General features: G+C 37.8%; 1 protein-coding gene across 1 annotated transcript; it reads left to right on the forward strand.

The window, feature by feature from the left end:
- The first annotated feature begins 4,895 nt into the window (after window positions 1-4,895).
- Window positions 4,896-21,757, forward strand: LOC141907551 (heme transporter hrg1-B-like). Its single transcript, XM_074797232.1, has 3 exons — window positions 4,896-5,205; window positions 12,242-12,409; window positions 19,911-21,757. The coding sequence occupies exons 1-3, from the start codon at window positions 5,061-5,063 to the stop codon at window positions 20,057-20,059; spliced, it is 462 nt and encodes a 153-aa protein (XP_074653333.1). The 5' UTR covers window positions 4,896-5,060; the 3' UTR covers window positions 20,060-21,757.
- The last annotated feature ends 1,190 nt before the right edge of the window (window positions 21,758-22,947 follow it).

The raw sequence follows: 22,947 nt of genomic DNA on the forward strand, positions 1-22,947 counted from the left end.
GCGAACTGAACGCGGCGTCTTCTCACTTAGAAAATTATCGACTTGACAGATTAGTTCGATTTTCGACCGCAGCGGCGCTATACGACATTGGACAAAAGAAACTTTCTACCTTTTGCCTATATTAAGCGCAAAAGGTTGAAAGCCTGTTTTGGTCGATGGCTAGTGACGTCATCAAGATCGCCTTTTTGTTACTCCCAAAGCTGAACAACTCACTTTTAACGGTTAACCGCTGAATTTGAATTTGCTGTCAAGTGTATTCTTGCTGGCTGTTGATTAAAAGATTGTGAATCATGTTTTCCGAACGTGTTAAGCTTGTCTCCGGACCAGTTGGTGGGAATATTGGTTTGAAAAAAGAGGTAGATTGCAAGATTATAAAAAACTCACTGGGTAACACTAGTGAACGCCGCGAGCATCGCCATCGTGCACGGTGGTGCAGGTCGCGACCGCGCGGCGGCAGGGCTTTTTAATTTTGGCTTTTGCCAGTTTTGGAGTCTTGTTATTGCCACCATGGCCACGTTACCACCACACTCACATTGTCGCTAAAATATGTCTTTAAATTGAATTTGTGAAAACAATTTTTCAAAACTGGCCATCTAGGTTTTTTAATACCTTGATCTCTTCTTTACTCTGAGCTTTTTGGAGCCTGACTTTCCTTTACTAAGCAGAGATGATATGACGCTTGGTCCATGACTATAAGGGAAGGTTCCTCTAATGCTGGAATCAATTGGTCCTCGAGCCATGTTTCGAATATGTCTCCTGAAAAGCACATAGAATATGATTAGTTGCGAAATTGATGATTGATGTAGGCTGTAGGCGATCAGCATTTTTCATACGACTATTAGAGAGTGATATTTTTGATGGGTATACTTTTTTGAGATATCAGTTGTCACACAATCAGAGCAATTTATGCTATGGAGGGGCTGGCTGCTCAAAGGTTGTTTTAAATCAACTTTTGAGCAACCGGCCCCTGGGCCTAGTTTCACAAAAGTTTCGGCTCAACTCCAGAACAGGTAAAAGTAGATCTGCGCAGAATCTAATCACAGCGGACTGGTATTTGAAATTAATCCGCATGGACTGTATTCGACTGATTCTAACCGTCGACCGATTTTACTCGTCGACAATGTCTACAATCCTAAATGTCGACCGATTCTACTCGTCGACAATGTTTGCAACCCTAATTGTTGACCAATTGTACTCGTCGACAATGTCGACAACCCTGATTGTAGACCATTTTTACTCGTCGACAATGTCTACACACCTGATTGTAGACCATTTTTACTCGTCGACAATGTCTACAACCCTGATTGTCATCCGATTCTATTCGTCGACAATGTCTACACACCTGATTGTAGACCATTTTTACTCGTCGACAATGTCTACAACCCTGATTGTCATCCGATTCTATTCGTCGACAATGTCTACAACCCTGATTTTCGACCATTTGTACTCGTCGACAATGTCTAGAATCCTGATTGTCGACCGATTTTACTCGACAATCAGGGTTGTAGACATTGTCGACGAGTACAAATGGTCTACAATCAGGGTTGTAGACATTGTCGACGAATAGAATCGGATGACAATTAGGGTTGTAGACATTGTCGACGAGTAAAAATGGTCTACAATCAGGTGTGTAGACATTGTCGACGAGTAAAAATGGTCTACAATCAGGGTTGTCATGTTTTCAACGAGGACAATAATTCAAACTTAACCAATAGGACCTTTACCAGATATTTACCACCAAAACTGACTGAGCTAGGCAATCTGATATGCTCTGAAGCCAAGTTGAAATAGACATTAATATGGATATTGAAAACAAAGACTTAATAATATTTACCATCCATTTGGTGATGATAATCTCCAGAACCATTTTTTGCTTCAAAAACCAGGTTTGCACCTGGCACAAAGCCATTTCGACTTCCTGCATCTAAAATGATTAGGCGTGCACCTTTACCATTTTGCTCTACTCGTCCGCAATCCTTACATGGTGGATGGGAAAAGTTGGTCATTCCTTTTTCCCAATTTTCTGTCCATTCGCCTGTTGAAGATAATAGTGATTCCAGGTTTAAAAACAGGTAACATACAATGTACTTTGTCTTAGCAGAGATAAGATGCATGTGAAAAATATGGGGAAAAAATTTCTGAATACTTAATTTTTGTATGAATATTTTTTTTCGAACATTTTTGCCTGGTAATTTCTTTATACAGTCAACCCCGATATACCGCCCTCCCATTTACTGCCATCCCCGCCTTCTGCCAGGTTTTCTCAATGTAATATCTCAATACCAATACATAGTAATACACCCCCGATACACCCCCTATATTCTCTATACCGTCAATATTGTTCTGCATCGATGTGGGCAGTATATCGTGGGGGTTGACTGTAGTTTTACTTGTAGGCTGTATATGTTCTTCTATCTGTGGGCTCTAATGCTAAGTTATTCTACTATTCAACACCCCCTGGTGACCATATAGAATAACTAAGGCTAAAAAAAATTGATACCTTGTTTCTCCGCTCTGCTGAGCTTAAATGTTGACCCGGCCGGCCGCCTATCTACTTTATACATTACTTTTTTAAAAATCGTGATCAATTTTACCATAACAGACCCGGCCGCTATAGAAATGAACTGTTTACAAAATTTATTATATATTAATTAAATATGCCGGCCACCTATCTACCCTATACATTACTTTTTTTTAAATCGTGATCAATTTTACCATAACAGACCCGGCCGCTATAGAAATGAACTGTTTATAAATTTCATCATATTTTACAAAAATGACCCGGCCGCTGCGGAGAAACAAGGTATCATTTTTGTTTAGCCTAACTAAAAAGTTTGTAGGCCTATTGTACGATTTTCTATAGGCCTGAATGTATATATTTACTCGATTTTATATAAGGTTAAGAAGCAATGTATATGCACTGGTGTTTATAGTGCTCTATTTCAGGTTTTCTCTTTCAGGAAAATATATTTTGTGAATAGATTACCGCTTGATTTTTTATGTTACAGGTTACTGCAAAATCATCAGTTATTGTGATGCGTGCCGATGTCTCTGGATGATTCTGACCATGTCTAGAACTTCAACATCCTTGACTTATCATCAATTGGCAGCAGTATACATACATGCATGTTCAGAGAGTGTATGAAGAGAGTGTATGGACACATCAACCTCGGTTCAAGGCTGTCCCTGATTAAATTGTATAATCCATATAGATTGGTCCCATTTTAACTTACTCAACCGCTTGAATGTCTTGTTTGTTATTCGTAAATTTTCACTTATTCATTGATTGTTTCTGTAGAATTTTATATGTGATATATAAACGTGGAAACCAGGGCCCATTGCACTAAGAAAGACACTTGACATTTTTTTGGGACAGATCTTTCTATATGTTTATGTCCTCGAGGCATCTGAAGTTAAGAAAATTCCCTTTGAAAACTGGAAATGACATAATGAAATAAGTTGTGGAATGTTTAAATTCGACAAAATGAATGTATTTTGCATTCCTAAGGCCCTATATATTTACTGCAGTTAGTCCTGTATGTCTTTTTTATCGCAATTTACTGTGGTTTATTCCTGTTTGTCCTGTATGTCTTTGTGATCGCGATCGCAATTCATTGGTTGCATTGTTTACTGTTAGTCCTGTATGTCTATCGCAATTAAGTTAGTCCTGTATGTCCTGTATGTCTTAGTTAATCGCAATTCATTGGTTGAATTGTCTACTGTTAAAGCTGTATGTTCTGTATCTCTATCGCAATTTCATTGGTTGCATTGTTTACTGTTAAAGCTGTATGTTCTGTATCTCTATCGCAATTTCATTGGTTGAATTGTTAACAGACCTCTGTATGTACATGTAAAAATAATTAAGGTTCTGACAACAGGTTTGTAAAGTAATCAGCTATCTGTTTTGTCTATCGTTGCTTAAATTGTTAACTGTTGTTTTAGAGTTCTGTATGTCTTTGTCGATCATTTTGTCTGCACTCAGGGGCGGATCCAGCATTTTGAAGGGGGGGGGGGCAAATGAAAGCAACAACAGATGGCTATAAGCCATTCCAGAGCAAGCACCGATAACGCGAAGACCCTCCCTAAAAAATTTTTGGAAAAATAGATGCAAGCAGGTGCATTCTGAGCATTACTCAATAGAAAGATTTCATTCGGTTTTTAGTCAGTAACGCATAGATTTGCGGCTACATCGGTAAAAATAGAGGGTCGGATCCGCCACTGAATAGCTATTGTTTTGTGTAGGATTGTATCTGTGAATTAAGTAAAGTTACTTACTCCAGTCTGATGTTATTGCTTATTGCTCGTATTTTATTGTTTTAAGTGTGCGAATATTTTTCCTAGATTTATGGAGATCAGGATGACGAGGGTTCAATTTGAACCAACAAATAAACAAAAACATTCAAACCTCAAATTAATCCGTTTACTTGTCTTTATTTTTGGGGAACATTTTTTACCTAGTTCAAATTTGATAACACAGTAGTCGCTTGTTCCAAAGCGATGTGCCGTTGAAGACAGACCTGAAGGTCTTTGCCGACAGCGATGCTATCCAGGATTTCAAAGGATGTGAAGAAGGTGCATCTTCGACAACCATGTTTGCAGTTTTAACAATTTAAAACAATAGATTCATTAACAACTTAAAATTTAAAGGTTTAGTGGACTCATGTTTAACCAGGGCAGGGATTTCTCGCAACCGTACATGATATATACATACACTAGCAGTAAATACAATGTACTTCTAACCCTTATAAAACTTAAACTATTATTAGTTATTTTACAATTATTAAATGGCAACGTTTAAATGCGATGTGCGCTCAGAGCGGCCGTAGTGATTTTGGCGTATTGTGGGATTCGAACCGCTCGGAATTTGTACTAGTGACGTCACTCGCCATCGACCAAAACAGGCTTTCAACCTTTTGCATATTAAGCGTCATTAAACTTCTCAACTTTGGACGTTATTAACAACGAGTCGTTGTTATCTGGTTATGCAACAAAGTAAACTATTCATTTGAAAAGACAATCGCGTCTAGAAAAGGTGTTGAGATAAGGTCGGGGCCATCAATATGGTGGATGTTGCACCGTCGCTCTGTCGAGTGAAAGTTCACTTGACTTTAGCTGTGACGGGAATCGTAATTGGAATCTCGTCATTTTTAGTTTTTGGACTCAAATTCCAAAATTGGCACGCTGGATCATGGGGCTTGGTATCAGGTAAACTCACAGTAACATTGTAGGCCTATTTCATTTTTAAAATCATTAATCAACCATCCACAGAGTACTGTTTGTCACAGGGGTTTGGCGATGGGCTTGGATTCTGTTTCCGGGTTGTTGATAATCTCGGAAGAATGGGGCTAAATATGAACTGCGAAGTAATTTAAAATATCACGGAAATACCTTGTGTTTATATTGTTTATTTATCCGCTATGAAGTTCCGATAGAAAATTGGTCGTTGAGGACCATTATCAGACGGTTGCGACGCTTTACTATAATATAAAATCACAAGGGATGAAACCCTTCAAGTCGTGCCAGCCTGAAAGTTGGGACAGTCACGTGACTTAAAGCTTCTTATTTGACTGAATGTGAACCTGAAGCATCTAAGATGGAAACTATGATACGAAAAATATTCAAGAATAACTTGCATTCAAATGCATTTTTTGTCTATGAATTATATATTTGATCATAATTTATTCTTTATAAGTAGCCTAATTAATTTCATATGAATCATAATCTGACAATTGATATCGGTCTGTGAATATGTTAACTTTTCATGTTGAAGTTTTAAATGTGATGACATCATCAGAATGTCACATGACTGTCCCAACTTTCTGGCTGAAAATTTAAGTACAGCGGAGGCCTGGCATTTCATCCCTTGTGATTTTATATAAAGCGTCACGACCGTCTGATAATGATCCTTAACAACCAATTTTTTATCGGAACTTTATAGCGGATGAATAAACAATATAAACACAAAGTATTTCCGTGATATTTTGAATTTATTCGAAGTTCATATTTAGCGCCATAATCGCGAGATCATTAACAACCCGGATATAGAGTCCAAGCCCATCGCCAAACCCCTGTGCTGTTTGTGTGGTTTTTTGTTAGACAGTCAGGAACACTTTCCAAAAACGGCTTATTCTGCCAATTTCGGCGTTTTCCGCCAATAACGGCAGAATTAGCCATTTATGGATCACTCAGATTTGAAACTTTCACAGTTGTTAATGACTTACTCTAGTCTAGTACCTAGCCGTTGTTCCTCAAACAACGTTTAGGGCGAAAGTGCTCATATAAGGTTAATTTTCGTCCCTCATTTCGAGGGATGAGGCTTTGAGTGTCTATTTCACCCCTGAAAACACCATCAACTTACCTCAAACTGACTGTTCTGTAAGCAGATGGAAGTTAACTATTGTTTGTGCATAAATTTGTAATCCTAAGTAGCTTTTGACGATTGTAGTAGCTCAAAACTTTTGACTAGTCGCCTCAAAAAAACAGTTGAAGTGAAGCAACATACCGTAACAAATATGGCGGCGTTTCGAGGTGCATGATGGGAGTGTAAATTACGGATTCGGACTTAAACTTGGACTGACATTGATGCCAATGCAGATATTATTCTTGTTTCAAATTCTTAAGGTTAAAATTGACCAAAATTTAAGCGTTTTATCAACAAAAAATAACATTTAGAGTAATTTTAGAGAGACATATTGAATTTTCACATTTTATTAATTTCGTCCGTATTGGAAATCCCGATAGTGGCAAGCAATTCAAATCAAATCAATAAATTCTCCGGTTCGCGTTTTTAATCATCAAAAATTTTATTATCAAACACATTTTCAAAGTCAACAAGGTAACTAATTAATTCATTATAGTACAAAGGTTTGAATGTTGATTTGACACTTAAATCAGTTGTTGCATTGCAATCAACAGGAGTTAACCTCTATATGATACTTTAGCGTCAGACGTTGTAAGGAACTGTAACAACGACTGGTATTCAGACTAGGCTTAATCGGCCAGTTACAGCTCACTAAGTTTTCAAGTTTTTCGTGCACTTGCGGTTCAATTAGCGCATGTTGCCGATTACGTCATAATCTCGAGCAGACGATAAGCTTTCATATGACGCTAGGATGGAAATTTTTGAGCTAGGTAAAGTGGTCAAATTTACGTTTTTCTAAATGATTACGTCATATAAAGCCCAAAAACTCAGGGAAACTCTCAAAACTACTACAGCATGAAACAAAGTTATTAATCATGATTTTTGTTAAGAATAAATGTGGGAACTAGTTTTAAAAACTATTATAAAGTTTTCAAGTAAACGTTGCCATGGGTACACATAAAAACATTCGCTATTTCTGGGGTATTCCTCCGTTTATGGTGTAGTTTGTTTTATAACCATAAACTATTACGCCATTATTGGCAGTCAACTTGTTATATATGAGGATTCCCCCACCCACTTAGACGTTTTCCCTAGTGTCTACGCGGTACTTTTTTTGGAATAAAATAATTGATTTGCTGAGGTGAACGGATGTGTAAATATATGTTAAAAATAAAATTATTATTATTATTATCATTGTCATAAGACAAATCAAACTAGTGTATCAAAAATCTAGTTAATAAGTGTTGCCCATGGTCTATCTTATAATAATAAATATAAAATAATAAAGCATTAATAAATATAATAATAATAAAGCATAGAATGGTTGAGGGATATATTGGACTGCATAAGATGTTGGTTAATTGAAGGTAATTAACATCATGGATGCCTCCCAGCTAATTGGACTTGTGATGGGTAGTGATTGAATGAATTGATGGCCCATGACAGTACAACACTCAAAATCAATACAGCAGTATCTAGATTCATTTCAAAATACAACAAACGTTTTCGAAACAATTTGGGATACATGTATGTATATATTTATTACATAGAAAACAGGTATACAGAAAGAAAAGAATTTCAATACAGTTGCCATCGGAAATTCTGTACATTTATATTTAATTCTTTCTTGAAGCCTGGAATGGATCAATGAGATTAATTTTTCGGCGCAAATATACAAATGTATGCCAGCAGAAAAGCAATGATGTCATAATAGGGACTCCCATTGAAGTAAGCACTATTAATAGCACCTGTAAACTATCTAAGCTAAAAACGCTGTTTCTAGCAATGTAGTTTTAAAAACTGTAACAGCTGAAAAAGGCGGAAATGGTGTTATTTAAGAAAAGCCAAAAATGGCAGGAAACGCCGATTTCAGCTAAATCGGCAGAAGCAGTTTAAAACTGAGTAATCCATAAACGGCTGATTCTGCCGTTATTGGCGGAAAACGCCGTTATTGGCGGAAAACGCCGAAATTGGCAGAATAAGCCATTTTTGGAAAGTGTTCCTGACTGTTAGAGGCCTACATGATCAGATGATAGGCTGATGACGATGTTGCATTATTTAGTTTCGCCCTAGTCTGAATACGAGTCGTTGATACAATTCCCTCTAATAACGTCTGACGGAAAAGTGCGATATAAAGGTTAACTCATGTTTTTTGCAATGCAACAACTGATTTTAGTGTCAAATCAAACCTTTGTACTTAAATTAGATAATTAGTTACCTTGTTGACTTTGAAAACTTGTTTTATAATGGTCCTCCTTATCACCGAGATGACGTAGTTTCCCTAGATGAACTGAGATGAACTGAGATGAACCAAGATGAACCGAGATGACATGAAATATAACATATTTATTTATTCCTTATCGATTTTAACACTTGAAATCATATTATATCAGTAATAAATGCCTGCTAGCGTCATATTTTACATATTTTGTCAGATATTTTTCAAGAAAAATAACTTTTAACTTCACTGAGATGAGATCGTCGATCACACGTATTTGAAGTCAAATTTTTTTAAACAAAATATCCGGAAAAATATGTATAATATGACTTTAAAAGGTATTTACTTCTGATATAACATGATTTCAAGTGTTAAAATCGATAAGGAATAAATGAATATGTTGTAGGCCTGCTATTTCATGTGATCTTGATCTCGGTTCATCTCGGTAATAAGGAGGACCCTTTTATAAATACGAAGTGGATATTTAACTGTATACGGCAAAGTGTTTACTTCCGCTATTTTACCGAACATTATTACTATATATATAGTATTAACTAATAAAATAACAATAAAATCATTATATTGGGTTTAGGGTAAGGGTTTCGGGTTTAGGATAGGGTGAAGTACTATAGATAGTTAAAACATTTGATTGGTTTTCAGCGAGCTCGGTGGTCTAGTGGTATGACGCTGTGCTAGTTATTTACTGGCCCGGGTTCGAGTCTCGCTCTATCAGGTCTATTTCCTCTAACCCTATTCTCCACACTATCCTTGAATCTTCTAAGTCGCGCACCTCTGTGCGCATGCGTGGTGTGAATCAGCCGATCAGCGATGATGTAAAATAGCGGAAATAAATACTCAGCCGTATGCAGTAAGATATCCACTGCGTTTATAATAATATTTTAGATAGTATTTTATTTTAAATCGGGAACAGGAGAATTCATTGATTTGATATGAATTGAATTTATTGCCACAATCGGGATTTCCAATACGGACGAAATTAATAAGATGTGAAAATTCAATAGGCATACGTCTCTCTAAAATTACTCTAAATGTTATTTTTTGTTGATAAAAAGCATTGATTTTGGTGAATTTCACCTTAAGAATTTGAAACTAGAATAATATTTGCATTGGCATCAATGTCAGTCCAAGTTCAAGTCCAAATCTGTAATTTATCCTCCAATCATGCAACATGAAAAGCCGCCATATTTGTTATGTTGCTTCACTTCAACCATTTTTTGAGGCGACTAGTCAAAAGTTTTGAGTTACAACGATCGTTAAAAGCTATTTAGGATTATAAATTTATGCCCAAACAATAGTTTATTTCCATCGGATTGCAGAACAGTCAGTTTGAGGTAAGTTGATAGTGTTTTAAGGGGTGAAATAGACTCTCAAATTAACCTGATATGAGCACTTTTGACCTACACGTTGTTTGTGGAACGATGGCTAGGTACTAGACTAGATTTGCTCTGCAGTCTGTCGAGTGAAAGTTCACTCGATTTTAGCTGTCACTGGAATCATTATTGGCATTTTTACAAATGTGGCGGTATAACGAAATATTGATCATGAGAGTTGACATATAAAGCATAGCTATTGACCAAATCCAGAATTGACATGGGACAGTAGACTCTGGTTGCCTCGGAGCCGACCATCGCGGATAAAAAATAAATACCCTTTTTTCTGTAACACATTCTCAATTAAAATATATCGCTTTGCTCAGAGCCGATCGGGTTGGATTATCGTTCAATGCGGAGGTTTTTACTGGAACAAACAATCTCTTTAACGCCCACCTTGGACACTGAGAGTGCTTTGTAAAATCGGGTTTTGTCAACGGTCTGGCCGATCGATAATCATTCGTATGCTTAATACACTACGCTCAAAGCTATTTTTAGCACACTCAAACGCCCGTAATTTCACTACTAATGGGCGAATTGAACAGATTAAGCAAAAATATATTTCGTCATTTGTTCTTATTTATGGTGCGAAAAGTTTTCATATTTAATTAATTAAATTAATTAAAAAGTGTCAAAAATTCGATTTATTTGAGCAATCTTATGTGATTTATTTATCCTTATGTCTTACCTCTTCGCTACCATGCGTGACGTATATTTACGTCGCAAATAATGACCTTCTCTCACCATGTGCGACGTATATTTACGTCCCAAATATATTCATTTACTACAATTGCTGGTGTGGTGAGTCACTACGCCGCTGGTGTATAGACGTACTAAATGATCGTCTGCTTCAATTTAGTTACACTATTTATTCATAGATGGCGAATCAGTGCCTCAAATACTGAACTGAATTGAAACTAAATATGAATATGGGAAAATGCTCTGGTGAGGGGCGTTACATTACCTATGGTAGCGAAGAGGTTAAGGATAAGAAAGAAAATCTGTTGGCCAAAATTCCGTTTATTGACGATAAAAATCACAATAATCATATCATTCAAATACAGGTAATTCATTGAGTGTATTCACCCTTTCAGTGCTGACTAATCAATACCCTATAGTGCTGGAGATAATTTGAAAATTTTGAAAAATTCCACCCTACTGTGTTGAATAATGGGAATACCACTATAGTGCGTATACACCGCAGCGCGGTATATCGTTAGTTACTAATATTTCATACGGGCGGATTCAAAATTTCAAGGTGCCCTAAACAAATTTTTTTTTCAATTTTCTATTCAAGGAAAATTCTTTATAGAACTAAACCATCCGTAAATCAGTTCTTAGAGTGCCCTTATCAAAATGTGCCCTAACTTTACCTGCTCCCCATCCTTAATTAAACCCTAGATCCGCCCCTGTTTCACTATGTTTGACAAGTGCTGCCATCTTTCAATAGAGATAAAAACTTATTACATCAATACACCGCAGTGCGGTGTACTAGCAAAATCCATCACTGAAAGGGTTAAGCCTTTTTACACTATTCTATAAGAATAACTTTTTTATAATGGTGAACATCAATCTGGTCGGACATCGTTTACCTCAGATAATTTCCCATGGTCCCCAGAGATCTGAGGTAACCGGAGTCTTCTGTACATAGCCTAGGCCTTTTTTTAATAGCTTGGTTTACAGGGTAGACCTATAAAAATATTATTTTGGGAGGAAATAAAAATTTTAAAGAAATTCCCTCAGTGAGATAAAATCACTTTTTGATGGAATATATAGGCCTACATATGTCCAAACAAATGATTCTTGGAAAGTTCGAATTCTGCACACTGTGATCAAAAAAGAACCTCACGTTTTTCAATATTTTTTCATCATTCAAGCCAGGATTCTCCTTCCGCGGAGGTGAAAAATTGTTTCTTTTTGTTCGTTTTTTCAATGAAATTGTCCACAGATGGAAATAGAATTTAAAAAATTTTTTTTTACATTTGACTTATTTTCAAATTTAGGGAGGCGGTTCCGTAAACCAAGCTATTAAAAATAGGCCCTATGACTATGTATATTGCCCTTGACGGTTCCCTCTTCCTTCACAAATGATTTCATCTCACTAAGGGAATTTTTTATTTCCTCCGAAACTATGTCTGAATAGGTCTTCTCCGCGAACCAAGCTATTGAAAAAACACTGATTTGTGCATAACATATAGGCCTAGCCTACCAGTTGTACAAAGAAACCGAGCATGGGCTGATTTCACATCAAGCCTTTTTATATTGTTTCAGGTGTTTTTGCAACTCTGACATTGTATGTCCATATACAGTACATGAGGGAGATCTGGAAAACATGGACATACCGTTTGAAATACTTCATCATAATTGGTTGTTCTTGTATGCTTGTTGCAATTGTTGGATTTGTTGCATATGTTACTCTTGGAGCTGTATTCCATCAAGGTGAGTAAACACGTTTGCGGTGCAGGCCGATGTGGGGAATTCTGAAGGTTAAGAACCCCTGGAATCCCTTTGGTATATAACGTACTACGCATTATGGACCTTTGTCAAAAGAGTATGATCTGTGTACAGTATAACCTCTCTATAGTGAACGCTTGGAGTTCCGGAAAAAATGTTCACTATAGAGAGGAGTTCACTAAATAGAGGTAGCACATATTTGTGTCACGCCACCTACCAGCAGTTAGAGTAACTACTCCCATAGTGAGAAATTAGTCTATTCATCAACTAATTCAAAATGATCAAAGGATAGTCATTACTTAATTACTTAACTCTCCCGCTACACGGGATTAAACCATCATCACCTAACACCAAACCTAGTTGGTTTACAAGTGAAGGTCGTTTAGAATAGGTGTATTTATTGCTCAATTTCTCGTTCCTAGGAATTTTATCACTTCACAATAGTAATTGTTTTGAATGGATTTAATCCACGTGATCTCTGCATTGTTTATATCCCGGGCTGTCAAAACATCATGGCCGCTTTCCGAAGGTCTGAATGCAAGTGTAACTAAAGCCGTTAGTTATTAGTATGAACCGCATCCGGAGACATCAATTACCTCCGATATATCTGCTTCCGGTTGCTGGACTTTCACACAAAATTCGTTATCCGCTTCTACGCTGGCAGCAAGTATAGTAGAAAAGTTCTTGGTACCAACTGAGGTTATTGGCCATGCCTCTTCGTCTAAACATAGCCACGCTGGACCTTTAATCCAGTCTGATCTACAAAGCTCATCGTAAGTGGCTCCGCATGATAGGATATCTGCTGTTTTTTCTTTAGAAGCCACGTGGTACCAGTTGCCGACATCACTGCAACCTTTTATCGAATCCACACGATTCTGTACGAATTGTTTTAATTTCTTATTCGATCGTAACCAATATAACACTACCGTATTTTCCGGCCAATAAGCCGAGGGCAGTTTTTTAGCCTAAAATACATGGATTTCATAAAGCTTCGCCCAATAAGCCGAGGCCCTTCATCAGAGATTTTAATTCACTGATTTGTCAATTAGTTCGTCTTAATTGACGATTTAAGAGGCTGACAGTAGCGCCCGCCGATGTGTGAGAGTGGTGTGTATACTATCATCGCCGAGTGACTGTGCTATATATAGACTCACTCAGCTGATTACTATACACACAGCCATACACGCAGTACGCGGCTCACTGCTGATTTGCATATATACTAATGTATGAACTGACACGTGGTAGTACGATGAACTCGCACGTTATATAAATGTATACCATTGCCGCTGTGCTTCAGCAACAGCTCATTTAAGTTGTTCATAAGGTTGGGGCCCTCATATGAACACAAATTGAGGCTCGGCGACCCACTGCTGGAGTCGAAAACAATGTGCAGGGGTGTGGTTTCACTGTCCTTGAAAACGCAAAAATGGGGTACCTAAATAGTAGCAGTCCGCCTCCACGAGGGCGATGTCCGGGTTTTTAACTGGCGAAACGTAACGTTTCGCAATGTTATCCACCATAACATTCAAGTACGCATCTGTCAAATTCGCTGTCCTCTCAATGCATCGTGGGTGAAGGTGTGTTGATTCGCGTGACATACATAGCAAGCCAGTTTCTTAGTGCAATCGCGAGAATGGTGATTTTTTCCAAAGCAATTAAAACATGCCTGTTTCGATTTAAAATTCTCCAATAGATCGCACACATTCAGATGGCATTCGTTCGGCAAATTATGTTGTTTTTCGCAGAACGGACAATTTAAATTTTAAAAAAAAACGAGGGGTTGACGAGTGCGGATATGCTGTATTCGGTAACTGAGGCTTTCCAGCTGTTCCGTGAGCGCAGCAATAAACAATTTGAGGTCAAAGTGTGTAGTTTGACCGCAAGTACCCATCTTTTCTAGGAGGGTTTTCGGTAGTTTCCTCTCCAGCAAAGGAACGAGTATTGGCGCGCATTTGTCGATATTCACTTGCAGATGTTGTAGCGACCGCATATCTCCGTTTATCTGGTTAAAAAAGTGGCTGATTGATGCGTAATCGAGATTCGGATGTGTGTTGTCGAATAGATTCAAAACATGTGCGCGAATAATTTTCCTTGGCTGTCCAAATCTTTCATTTAATATTTCGATAAGAGTAGTCAAATTAGCGCCAGATGAATGAATTCCTTTTACCACCTCGCGTGCCGTTCCCTCGAGTTGACCCATAATATAGTTGAATCTAGTTATGTCAGTAAAATTACTTGACAAGTCATCAGACCGAATCGTGCCCCAAAATGTTGTCCATCTCGTAAAGCTACCATCGAAAGTAGGTAATTTCAATTATGGGAGTTGCGCTGTTTTCACCGCCTGCGTCGGCTTTTGATTATCTTTCGGCTCTCGCTCAGTTCTCTTCCAGGAAAATTTTTAGCTGAACCAGTCGTCGTTTGTCTTTGATTCTATGCGCAACTATACTCTGACACTCTGCTCCGTAATCTTCCGCTTCTTTCATTAGCTCTTTCAATTTATCATTTAATCCGGCATATTCTTCGAACAAATCTCTTAAAATATTGGTTGTAACACAAACTTCTTGATTATCACTTTGACTTACGTTGGAACCGGTTACAATCGCTGCAATACCTTCGTATTGAGTCTCGATTGCCGCTACTAAGATTTCCCGGTCATTCATACAAGCTTGATTTTTGATCTGCTTCTTTCCCGCCTTGGTCGTCATTTTCAGTAGGCGTTGGACAATGCGTTGTGTACTTTTTTGATATTCCTCTGGACCTAGATCCTAGTCACAGCACCATGTGAAAAGCGGGGTCCAGAAACAGCTTCAAGCTTTTGGTAAGTGTAGCTAGATAGGGGAGAAAACCAAGGACCAACTGAACCCAATGGATTCTGACTAACAACTGATTTATTTAGAGTAGAATATTTATGGTCAAGTAACGTTGCTAGGTCAAACATGTGGTAAGGATTAAGAAATATAAACAAAGGTGCCTAACTGCCAGAACGGTGCCACGGCAACCGGCTGGGTTCTTGACAACACAGAATGTAGAAATACAGTAGAATGTAGATGTCGAGCTTTCTTAGCAAATCGCATGCCACATCGTGTGCTGACAACCACCTCGTCGGGACATAACCTTCCTGGGTTGTGTAATTCATAATAAAAAATTCTAGCTATAGTTGACAGCCATTCATCGATATCCTTCGAGTACTTAATGTCACAACAAATGTCCGAAATTAATTTTTAGGCCAGCCGTAGGCTGAGCCTATTACTAAACAAATGGAGCGAATTTAAATAACATGGTTTCCAGAGCAAATGCTCTTTGTCTGTGTAACTGAGCATATATTCATACAAATCATTCATTAAAGCATTATCCATTCTTCAAACTCTACATAGCTGAATTTTGAAAGAGGGCCTCATTAAAAATTATATGAGCTTTTTCGCGAATATCTGATCACAAAAATTTTGGCTTTTAAAAGCCAATCAAAAAGCAAAGACTCTTCTATGATTGGCTTAGCCGCAGAAATCAGCAGGTGTCAGCGGTATCGTCTACCGTTTTGCTTCCTGGTTTTATTTTTAGATCTAAAATTGTATTTCAAGATCGATTTCTGTGAAAGTTTTAGTTGATTATATATTATATTGATTATATTATGTTGATTATATATTTTTATTAGCACTACAGAAAATATCATTGACCATTGTGCAAAGTCCGGAAAAAATAGCTTTTTCTTAAATCGGATAGATGACCTTGATATGATAATTAGCCATGTGCTCAAACTACAAATTCAATCAAATTTTATTCTGCAAAAAATATCAAATCCAATTCAATTTTGCTTTATTGAGCAAATTTCAGAAAATTCTATTCCGTATTAAAATCAATAAGACCAAGGGAAGAGATTTATCTGAGGTATTTGTTCCTGCCAGATCCAGTTGCTGTCTGTGCTACTTTCGTATTCTATGATTGTATTGTGTAAATTATTAGGTATTGACTCTCAGCTGGGAGTGTAATTTAACCCACAGAATGCATCATCATTTTCCATTTCATGAAAAGCTGACAGGCTGGCCATAGTGCCACTTGGGGCTCTTGTTCAACAAACCCATCAGATTCAGATGTATTTTTTTTGGCAGCATTGTGGAACACGATGAAGGCTATCACCGTCTATGTCCAATAGGTGTGGGGCAAAATTGGATCGCAGTCTTGTTTCGAAATCCAGTCTTACTCCCACGCATGACACTGCAACTGTCAAAAAGAATTGACATCAGATGATGTGATGATAAATGGCGATCGTTGAAAACTTCAACAAATGCTTTCTATACAGATTCGGAATCATCTTTTATCATGTTTTTGTATGCTAAATGTTGAACGACGACCTGCTTTTCAATCTTGCTGTAATACGAAGCTAAAATAGTCAAAATTTTCTTGTTTGATTTACTCGTAGCTTCATCTACGTTCAGTGAGAAGAAACAGTCACCAAATTCGCCTTCTATCGATTCATCTAGTGTCTTAGCCAATCCAAAGCACATTTTGTATGACGCTGCCAAGGCACTCATCTTGAGATGCTGTAAAGTATGTCTATCTCGACACAGATATTTTGCCAGATTTATAATATTCTGAGCGTTTGTAAAAGGGGTCGACATCTCGGCCAGGTAGCAAAGAATTGTGGCTTTTGCAATGGCCACCCTTTCACCAACTGGGACTCTGGGCTGAGATGGCAGGGGCAATTCAGGCGCTGAAGTACTGGTCGCAGCTGCACTATTGGACGATGTATCGCCAGCTGCTGGAAGCCAATAATTGGTCTTTCAATCGTCTAAAATCCTTCGGTGGTTTTTAGTACTCGCATGTTGTACGATACATTTCTTCCCACCATCCTGAGTTTATCACACCAGAGAAAAATCGCTTTCCAGGTTTATTTATTTTATGAACAAATTCGCTAAGCTTAACACCTTTGTGACTTACTTCAAGTCCGCTCCAGCACTACACGTTCTTGACATCTTTGTTAATTTCTACCGCATCCAACGATTCTTTATCTACGATCTTGAAATCCATATTGTTTATGCTTCACTACAGACTCAGACAACGCTACCGCATGTATCGATTTTCTGTCGATTACATTATTTTAGAACGCTACATGCTGTACTATTTATAGCGCAGTACTCTGTAGGCTATAGTGCAATAGGCTATACCAGAGATCGACAAAACAATACTCCTAGACGCTTTTACGGTCTGATTTGGTTGTCGATGTCCACGGACCCACCCTACCCCCCCCCCCCATTTTCACAACGAATTTACACATATCTCAGAACCCGACCAGAATATGAAAAGAAAAATCGCAAGAGGTAAGATTTAAGGAAAAATTCAACCATCTTCATTGTTCACGCTGATCCATTCGAACGGTGTCAATTACACCCAATGCTTTCGAGCAGCGTCAATTACGTCTATTTATCAGGTGGAGTTGAATATTGATTTGTCAGAATGTTAAGGATTTCACCAAGTGGGTGTGGTGTTCCTAGACCTATAGGAAACAGGGTTGAATCTAACTTATGGGAAAAGAGGGATGCTCATTGAATATTGGGTAACTACTAATATGTGTTCGTGGCCCGTTAGGTAACATAACCATCACCGTTCAAAAGTGGGGGTCTTGGGGTCCTCCCAAAGAAAACTTTTTAAAAATTACCCGCATCTAGGTGTATTCTGAGCAATTTTCCGATTTAAACATGCAATGAAATATGCTCAAAATTTCACCAATTTTAAGGGCAAAATTCAAAGGTCATTTGGTCGAAAAAAAGGGGGATCCGCCACTGGGAAATGGGGCCAAATCTTCCGGGTACCCCTAATTTGATGATTTGAAATGATGCCATACATTATCATCCCAATATCAGATATGTTTGGGGATTGGCCTGTGCGTGCACCTAAAGTTTCACTTTCATGATACCGGGTAAATCATAGTCCGTGTTACATCTTACTGGAACAACCTGAAGTCCTTGAAACCTAGCAGCATGTAATTTACCAATTTCAAATGTCAAGACACAGGAAGGGGCTGTAAACATATGAACTGATACCGGCTTTTTAGCCCACTTGGGAGTTTAGTCCCAGCGGGCTATTGCGTTCACTTTTCGTCCGTCTGACCGTAGACGGAATCCAGTTATTTTGGGAAGTTTTGAAGACGCTTCAAGGTAATGTCTTGATATTTGGTTTATACATGTATCTACCCTAGAAACATCTTCAGGCAAAAAACTGGCCCTATCAGATTCAAGATGGCCGACTGGCAGCCATTGTTGTTCGCCAATATCAGCACCTTTTACACATTTTCAAAGTTTTCGAGGGAAATTTTGAAGACGCTTTTATCAATAACCTTGATTGTTTGTGTATATTTGTACCCCCCAAGGGCCCATCAGCATAAGAAAAATTGGGTTGATCTGACTGAAGATGGCCATCCTATGACCTTTTTAGTGGCCAAAAATGTAAATTTTGGCCCAAATTCTGAGTCCTGCAGCTTCCTACTGGTTTGCCATTTCTCATTGCAATTTGTGATGGGTATTCTTTGGAAAGGGATGTTTTGTACCTGAGACATATATTTTTGATCAGCCAATTATGGCGCAATTGGCAGCCATCTTGGCGTCATCAGTACTCATTCGTAGGTGGGAAAAAGTTTTTCCACATTATATCGATCGATACCTAAGCATATTGTGTTGCCACAATGTATTGGAAACTTGTAGCTCATAACGTTTTCTATGATTTTGGTGAGTTTCAAGGTCATTGGTTTTTGTATATGGCCACCAGGGGGCATTGAATAATACAAAAACTTAGTATTTCTATATTATATTTGTACCTACGCATATTTCGTTACCACAATCAATTACAAAGTTGTAGCTCATGACATCGTCTATGATTGTGGTGAGTTGCGAGGACATAAGTTATTCTATATGGTCACCAGGGGGCGTTTAATAGTAGAAGAACTTGGTATTTCCTTATTAGATTGGTACCTAGGGATATATTGTTACCATGATCAATTGCAAAGTTGTAGTTCATGACATGTTCTATGATTGTGGTGAGTTTCAAGGACATAAGTTATTCTATATGGTCACCAGGGGGCATTGAAAGTAGAAGAACTTGATATTTCCTTATTACATTGGTACCTAGAGATATTTGGTTACCATGATAAATTGCAAAGTTGTAGATCATGACATGTTCTATGATTGTGGTGAGTTTCATGGTCACCAGGGGGCGTTGAATAGAAGAATAACTTGGTATTTCCTTACTAATTTGGTAACGAAGCATATTTTGTAATCACAATCAATTACAAAATCATAGCTGCTGACAGATTCTATGATTGTGGGGAGTTTCAAGGTCATTGGTTTTTGTATATGGTCACCAGGGGGCATTGAATATTGAAATTGTTAGATTGTTGAGCATTTGAAACCACTTCCCAAGTGGGCATGGTGTCCCCTGACCCCTAGTTATTGGTTGTGTGTATACTGGATTGATAAAGTTTCAATTTTATTTTCAGATCTGCATCCAAACGGTCATAATTATTACCTCGCAAGTATATGGTGCTTCATGGCGTGGAAATGGGCATTTCTACTGTTCTGGTTTTCCCGTAGATACAGAGCTCTCTATGGTGATGAATACAGACTACCGGCATATGAACATATTTGACTAGGAATCAATAAAAAGAGAAAACATTCGTGGGATGATTAAAATCCTTGGTGCTCAGGCAATGTGCTATAATGTAATACGAAATTTGAATTAAAACGAAGTTTAATATGGAAAAAAAAGGTGGAAAAAAGAAATGGGCATTTCTACTGTTCTGGTTTTCCTGTAGATACAGAGCTCTCTATGGTGATGAATACAGACTACCGGCATATGAACATATTTGACTAGGAATCAATAAAAAGAGAAAACATTCTTGGGATGATTAAAATCCTTGGTGCTCAGGCAATGTGCTATAATGTAATACGAAATTTGAATTAAAACGAAGTTTAATATGGAAAAAAAAGGTGGAAAAAAGAAATGGGCATTTCTACTGTTCTGGTTTTCCTGTAGATACAGAGCTCTCTATGGTGATGAATACAGACTACCGGCATATGAACATATTTGACTAGGAATCAATAAAAAGAGAAAACATTCATGGGATGATTAAAATCCTTGGTGCTCAGGCAATGTGCTATAATGTAATACGAAATTTGAATTAAAACGAAGTTTAATATGGAAAAAAAAGGTGTAGGCCTATAATCAGTAGGCCTAAGTCAACCCTGCTTAATCCAGATCAGTTGAATCTGAATTTTTGGCTAATCCAGATATTATGTACAGTCTACACCTTTTCCTACTTTTACCTATTTTAATGTAAAAAAAGATATGTTGTTTTCCAAAGATTTTGCTTTTATTAATTGATGTTCATTGGTTTCAAATGGTCCAAATTAAAAAGGGGCCACTGTAATACTGCATACAGTCAACCTCGTTTAAAATCTCATGGTACAGTGGTTTTCAACCCACTTTGGGACTTTAGTCCCTGCAGGCTATTGCCTTCACTTTTCAGCCGTTCGTCCATCCGTAGAAGGGATCCAGTTATTTTGGGAAGTTTTAAAGACGCTTCAATGTAATGTACAGATATTTGGGTTAAACCCCACCCCTCTGGATCCGCGCCTGTTATGATTGTCATGAGTTTCAAGGTCATTTGTTATTCTGTGCGGTTTTCAGGGGGGCGATGAATAGTAGAATAACTTAGATTTCCTTATTATATTGGTACCTAGGTATATTTTGTTACCATGATCAATTGCTAAGTTGTAGCTCATGACATGTTCTATGATTGTGGTGAGGTTCAGCGTCATTGGTTTTTGTGTATGGTCACCAGGGGGCGTTGAATATTGAAATCGTTAGATTGCTGAGCATTTGAAACCACTTCCCAAGTGGGCATGGTGTCCCTGGACCTAGTAGTTTCTACAAATCAGGCCCATGCCGAGGAGGGGTTCAGAGATAGCCAATGAATTCCGCTTTTTAAAAAATTTGGATACAATTTTCATGTATTTTTTCCTCGGAAAATGAAGAGGAATCAATTCTGGAATGATGCGTCCAAGTACTCGGGCACTTCATATTTTAGATGTGTCCTTTTTCAATAGACCAATGATGGGATTAAATCATTTCCTTCGTTTTATTTATCCTAATGCAATTAGAAATGATGAGGATTGTCACAATATATGATTAACGTATATGTGTGTATGTATTATCCAGTCCCTTAATTGTTCACCTATGTTCTGATGCTTAATTGATACTTGCATTAATCTCGAGGATGGACTGGGACTACATGTTTTAACCAAAAAAAAATATTTTTATATTTTAACTTTTTGGTGCTGAATAAATCTCATAGAATTATGCATGTACTTGGGCTTATTCATTTCAAAATGCTGATACCTGGTGGCTAACTTTTCAAACAGTTTGTGTGTCCTGTTGACAGTACATCAAAGCTGATTACAATTTGCTCATGCCTGTTTCAACAAGCGCATCTGAAAGAAAACTCCAATTCTGGAAAATCTTTTGTGACAGTCGTCATGTACTATCGTGAGCTGAGCATAAGCCCCACAGCTGGCCAGATATATAAAGAATATATTGAGGGACTTTCGCTTTAGGGAAGTCCATTTTGTTATCGCATAAGAAATTTTTTTCCTTTGGTACAAAATAACTTCCAAACGAGGCTTAGTTTCTCCTCGGAACTTTAAAACATTCAATGCAGTAATGAAAGCTCTAACCCCATTGAACTTCATCGGAATCCATTGGTTATTTATCAATTTAGTTATTTGTTGTTGGAACTAAACTTCGTTTAGGAAGAACACATACCCTTTTACGTATATTCATGGTTCACACACGTGCTCGTTGCAGACTTGCTGCTATTGGTGTATTTATCTGCACATGTATATGAAAAGCGCGCCTCGCACGTGGCCTAGTTAAAGTTTTCCTGGAAACTGCAAATGATTCAACTGCCAGGGTTCGTCGCAGGCCTCGGAAAGCAGTGAATTTTAGAGATGGGCAGAATTTTATAGATTATTCAAACGAACTGTATTCCTTCAATTCTAGGACCTATGACGAAAACAGTTGTACAGCGAGCTCAGCACCTTCTAAGTCTATCATCAAATAGTAACTATATATTTAAATCAATGGTTGTTTTCACTTGCAAAGCCGTCGGAAGGGATTTTTCAGTGGCAAGGCTTATTTCCAAATGGGTGTGGGGGCTCTCCCCCAGAATAATTTTGAAAATTCAATCACCGGAGATGCGTTTTGGGGCCATTTCACGGTCTCATTCACAAGCATGAGAAGTCGTGAGCAACCACCTAGTACAAAGAACGAGCTGCTACTCGGTACATCGAGCTTATGAAAAAGCATTAAAAAATTTTTGGTTAAGCAAAAATGTGGGGCGGCTCCGACGGCTCTGACCTGGCATCAATTTCTCATGATTCGATCTGTTACAGTAGACTATTCCCTACTAAGTACCACCCAACTGGGTAAACCACTCAAATCAGTCAATTCATCACTCAATTCAACTAAAATTTCCG

Source organism: Tubulanus polymorphus, chromosome 6 (genome assembly GCF_964204645.1).
Source record: "Tubulanus polymorphus chromosome 6, tnTubPoly1.2, whole genome shotgun sequence".
NCBI lineage: Eukaryota > Metazoa > Nemertea > Palaeonemertea > Tubulaniformes > Tubulanidae > Tubulanus > Tubulanus polymorphus.